Source organism: Solanum lycopersicum, chromosome 8 (genome assembly GCF_036512215.1).
Source record: "Solanum lycopersicum chromosome 8, SLM_r2.1".
NCBI classification, from domain to species: domain Eukaryota; kingdom Viridiplantae; phylum Streptophyta; class Magnoliopsida; order Solanales; family Solanaceae; genus Solanum; species Solanum lycopersicum.
The window spans coordinates 39391398-39397412 of NC_090807.1; the positions used below are offsets into that span (position 1 = coordinate 39391398).

A 6015-nucleotide genomic window follows, 5' to 3' on the forward strand; every position below is an offset into this window, starting at 1 on the left:
TTGTCATGGCTGCCGCGGCCCAAGAGAAGAGAGGGAACGATCGGTGCCCTAAAGAGAGTGGAAAAACCTAGAGAAAAGAAGATCTAGGTTTTCTGGCTCTTGATACCATGAAGGAATATTGACTGTATTGAAGTGTTAACCTAATAATGGAATACATTGGAGATATATATAGGAGATATAGGAAGGAGTACTAATCCTAATAGGACTAGGATTAAGGATTACTAATCCTAATAGGACTAGGATTAGTACACAGTAAATACTAATATTATTTAATACTATTTATTTAATACTATATGTCATTAGATGGCACTCCACCCACTGTAAAGTTAACACAGGCAAAAGAACTGTGATTCACACAAGTGGAAAAACTGCTTTTCGAAACCTTATCTAAATAGCCAATCTTGCATTCAGCTACTCATACGTGCCTCTATCCAATTCATCTTAATCTGCACCTACAACCACTACATAGATTGCTACTTCAGCCTTGCTTTGTCTAGCTTTTTACATATGGGGCGCTTAGGCTTAAAAGTGCTCATCAAACAAGTACGCCAAAAAAGTGGAAGGTTGTCTCGTATTCTCAATAGGAGCACGCCTTCTTTTAGATCGTAGTTTAATTCTTGCTTTTTTTCAGTTGCTTGGATGAGAGAGGACTCAGAGCAAAGAAAAGCACCCTCCAAACAAATAGGCAGGGGAAAGATCCTTACTAATACATTCTAGGTCCGACTTAAATGACAAAGCAAAAATCATGTCTTATATATGTACAAATAAACATATCGATCCCACTACATATTACACTTCCAATCGGAACCAGGGACAAATGAATCGATTATTTTCACAGATCTGCAACAATAAAAAAAATCCAATTTGAGATCATTTATCCAGGAAAGGTCAACGTCTATCACAAACCTTCAAATCGTGCTTGAACTGAGAATAAAATAAGATTTTTCTCACTACACGAGTAACAAGTGACTAGCCGCCTACCTACTCAATATCAATATCAATATCTATAAAGAGAGACAGGTTTCACCTGCCACTCTACCGAGCTAACTATCATGGAGAGTCCGAACGATCATAATAATTAGAGTGAGAACAACAGCAGCTAATGAAAGACAACCAGTATAAGGAGGGATCCTTTTTCGGAATTTGCAGTTGAAACAGTAAAGAACTTAGATGGAGAATGAAGTGAATAAATAAGTGAAGAATCACCAGTCATCTTTCTCGATGCAACCTATCTCTATCTTTGTTTGTTTGTCTATTCTAATATGTTTTCCCGAAGTCTTAAATTTTCCTTCTCTTGTAGGAATTCATTTTTCATTCTACCTGTTGTTAAATGTAGTCCTCTTAAGATGAGTTGTCTTTGAGGCCAGATTACGTACACAATTTCTTTTATTTTTGCTTTAGAAGAATGTGGGAGGTGACTTACCTCACAAAAAATGGGGTTTACCCAGATCATCTCTTTAGCTCAGGTATGTGGAGCCTCAATGAACTACTCTATATTTGTGGTAACTACACCCTTTGATCATTGACAATTCATTACTTTAATACTCAAATGACTAGCCATAGCTGATAAGAACAAGAAATGATCAACTTTCATCCCTTATATGATAGCAATATTCCGGGACAAAACATCTTGGGGTTCTTCCAAAGATGAATGGTTTTTGTTCTCTTTTAGTCTTCATGGGAAAGTAGGATCTTCTTTCTATAATTATAAATAGAAGTATCCCAATCTCTGGGAAGTCATGTACGGTTAGCTACGACAATTCTTGTAAAAACAAGGGCTTAGAGATTCGGGGTTGGTCGTATCCAGTCATTAGACTAGAAGCTTGGATGTCCTAACTAATAAGGCAAGACAGTTATCTCAATTATTGAAATAGGAGCGAAGGCTTCAAATGCGAGTGATTCCGCAGTTTATCTAGTTGTTTTCTCTTTTGTTTTTCCATATGCTTCCACGACAAAAGGCCTAGTAGATATATCTATTATATGCTACCTCCCAACAGACGTTGCAAGAGGAATCTGTCATATGGTAAGCATAAAAATAAGGGATCGGACCACAAGATAGCAAATACCAAAAAGGGGAAGAAAAGTAAAGAGTATGATGAAATCGGGAAAGTTGTTCCAAAGAAGTACACATTAGTAGAATGGGATTGATTCATAAGCTTCAAGCAAGGGAACGGATAGGAAGAAAAGTAGCCCTTTGACACATAGATTACCTAGTTCCAAGCTTAGAAAAATTTCTCTTCCAAGTCAATTTACTCCTACCAAATCTAGCTCACTGACTAGCTAGCTTGCCTAAAGCCCCGATCTGATGGAAACACTTTTTGTGCTGGCTTGAGATGCTACTACTTGAAATGTTTCAAAAATGGTAAGACTATAACAACACACTCCATTTCATGATAGCAGAAAGCGTAGAAAACAAAGGTTTTAATTCGGTCCCTCGTTGTCACCTTTGACTAGAGCAACTTTTGCTTTCTGGGTAAGACAACACATAGCTTGCTGCCCAAGTCTACCTCCCAAAAGCGAGCCATCCCTTACTTCCTTTACCGGAGGTATCCCTTATCCCCGTTTAGTACTCCTGTGTTCCCCCCTTCTCGATTGGAACTATTGTTAGGTTTTTCCCTCCACCCCATCCATCTTGGACATGACTTTGGTATTCCCTAATCCCATTAAATGTGGAATCGGTTGCAGAAAAATCTTCTTTTTAGCTCCCGCTTCCTTTTTTCAGTTCCTTGATTATATCAAATTGGTTGTCACATTGAAATCCGAAACTCTTTGACCATCCCCGAGATCATTTTATATTTGAAAGAATAAGTTACTCCTTTCTTTCGTCCAAGCCTGATTTGCCTCGGGAGCCGGAACCATGAGAGAGAGTTTGCAGCGACAGACGAGGGGGCATTAGGTATGTTTGGATTTGCTACACGTGGTGCCTTAAAGCATGATGCTTTTGAGATATGTATTCGTTGCTCTTATGATAAACCAAAAGAAATAAATAGGGATTAGGGAATAAGGAATATTTTGTTTCACTATGTTCAACTCATTTTATTGAAAAATGAAGTAACGAAACATAGGGAATCATGAACATTTCTTTTATCAACTCATTCCTGTAAAAGCACTATCATAATCAATCTACAAAAAAAGGGATGAAATACATAATAACATAATATTTGTAGGATATCAACAACAAAGAAAGAAATCGACCCCAACTTCTTACGAATCCTCAAACTTTAAATCAATAGAGAGACGAGGAAATAAGCTACTATCATTTCTTTCCCTAGGGAAGATATATTTATCCTACTATACTAATGTAATTCAATCCCTCACATACGATTCAAAGCAAATACTTGGCCAACTAGGGACAAGCTTGCTTGAGCGGATATGCGACAAGCAGATTTGATCACAGTAGCATATACTTATTCTAGAAAGTAAGTCGACCTGTTGGCTCGCTTCCGAATGTCTTGTCCAGAATGATATAGTAATACAGTATAAATCCGCCCATTTTCTTAAGAACCCAAGCTAGAGGCAGGGACTCAACTAAGGAAATTGCTCCAACATTCCTTATTGTCTCGATCGCTTAGACTTTTTTTTCAGAGTGAGAATTGGAAAGCAAACGAGTCTAAGCGGGGAGGCTTGAAAGGTCCTTCAAGGCACGTCAATGGCTTGGCTTCAGGTCGCGAATGGAAGCACGGATTAGCGGGTGTCTGCTGCACTCAATCATAGTCTCTCTTGGTATATACTCGAAGCATATGTTCAGTGGATAAATTAAAAAGGGTATGGTAGTGATCTCACTCCACACAATGCACACATTGTTCATCCATGCTGAGCTGATCTAGGTTCAAGATAGAGAGGAAGAGCCCTTCCCATTCATTTTATGTAAACGACTTTTTCACAGAGTTTGCTTCCAAAGTTGCTTGAGCGACAATCACCTTGTGTTTCAACTTTCTCGACTTTCTTTTGTGCCAAAGACCGATGACTATTTAACCAGGAAGACAACTATTCTTCCGGACGAGAAGAGAGAGTCTCAGTCTGGGGTGAGAAGCCAATAGGAAGATTTATATGGGGACGAACCGAGAAAGGGTGATGGATATTTTATCAGCCAATGCATCTTCTTGATACCCCTCAACCGCTTCATGGGACTTCTCCTTTTCGATTAACAACCTATGTTGGGTTGACTAAGTCCGTTATCCTACAAGGTCCTTCTTGTGTCAGTTTAAGGCTCCACCTAATCTTGGGTTAAGGGCTTAGTTAAACCCAATTTCTTCTATTCCTATGATTGTTCAGTGATGGGTTTTCTATTTTTAGGATTAGGTTTCTATAGCTTGTTGTGCTAAACTCATTTCTCTGTTTAGGTCTTACCTTTTTTACTTAAGATATAGTCATTCATTAACCACACATGCATACATTTTTCATATAGTATGATTTTAGAAAGCACCTAAGTGTTGTACATTTGCATGATACAACTAAGTCAATCTCTCTAGGTTAAAAATCAAACGACTTTCACAAACTAATACTGCAGATCAATATTGGGGGTGGCTGTGACGCTTCCTGTTGAGTAAAGTGCATAATTCAAACTTGAAGTTTTTTTACACAGTATGAGAAAGACGATTTTAAATAATGGGACTCATAAACTTTTATAGATTTCATTCTTTAATATATCAACATAAAAATAACATTATAAAAATATATATGCATTTATCCCATCTATCCACCGAGATAACACCTGCCTTACACTAAAAGTTCATGCGATTCTTTATTCAAAACAAAAAAAATTCTTAAATGAAGCCACATCTAAAAGTGGGCTGGTGTTCTCATTACTTTATTCGTACATTTTATCATTATTGCAATACAAGTAAGACCTCCGCTATACTAGGGATGGAGACAATTTGTGTCGAATGGAACACGCGCTCCGAACTATAGACTAATATCGTTGGACTGAAATGAATGTTTGGAATAGAATTATGCTTCTTGTTAGGCCCTAATGGCGGAACTGACATTTAGGGGGGAAGAAAGCGTCCCCCTTTTGCAACAGAATAGAAAGCTAAGCTTTCCCAAACATAGCTCCATCAAGAAAGAAGACAAAAAGGAGAAAGAACATTATTTCACGGATTCTTACAATCATAGTTGGAAAACCCATTTTTCAGTAGGAGTCCATCAGGTCCGAGATTATATACTGCTGTAGAAACATAATCGAGGGGGTTTGTCGAAAGGTAAGGATAGCTTGATTGGCTTATTGGTTATAAGGTAAGGATAGCACGATTAACTAGTTTTGGATCTCTTGGATCATGGGCCAAAGCTACTTGCGTTTAGCCCACTGAATATCATTTGGATGGTCTCATATCATTTGCTAGATTTCAATTGTCTTGCATGGGGCTTTGAATTTGGACAGATCTGGATGGACTTCTTGCATGGATTTGGGCTTGCTTTGATGATGGGCAAGACTTTTCTTCGCATAGGCCTTCTGTATAGTATGGGGCTAATGCGCTAGGTAGAGCGGTCACCGAAGCTTTCTTGTTAGTATAAAACTAATGAAACCTCAAACTAACAAATATCAAGACTACTGGAGCATACTTAGATTTTCCTCCGAAGATAATATCTTTCCACCAAGCTAGTCACTTTTATAAATCTCTTCACTAATTACCTAGTAACTTTGAAAAATGAATTTCCACTAGGGTAAAGTAAAATAAAGGAAAGATGAAAAACCGACTACCCTAGCCTAGTAAGTAGTTGTCTATTTCGTGTGCCCTTCCAGTATTGACTTATACTGTCTTACTGTATAACATTGTTAGTGGACTGGTCTTTGCTGTAGTATGCTTCATACTAGTTATGCCAAAGAGAAGAATATGGAGAATTGCTCATATTCATTGCTTATAGTACAGTTACCTTCCAATGATAAGGCTTTCGGGCAGTGGAAGTGTTAAGGTCTTCCACTTCAGTTCCCTTGTAAGTTGGGGTTCCTACAGTAGGACCGCCAAGGTAATCCCTTGCAGCCAGTAAGATACATCTAGTGGAAATTCCAGTTTC

The 6015-nt window shown here is 38.1% G+C and overlaps 1 protein-coding gene across 1 annotated transcript; it reads right to left on the reverse strand.

The window, feature by feature from the left end:
- Positions 1-4829: 4829 nt before the first annotated feature.
- LOC112942054 (uncharacterized mitochondrial protein AtMg00170/AtMg00620) lies at positions 4830-5278 on the reverse strand. The gene is given in 2 exon segments (XM_026032607.1): positions 4830-4990; positions 4993-5278. Coding segments are annotated over 2 exon segments (447 nt in total).
- Between the last annotated feature and the right edge of the window lie 737 nt (positions 5279-6015).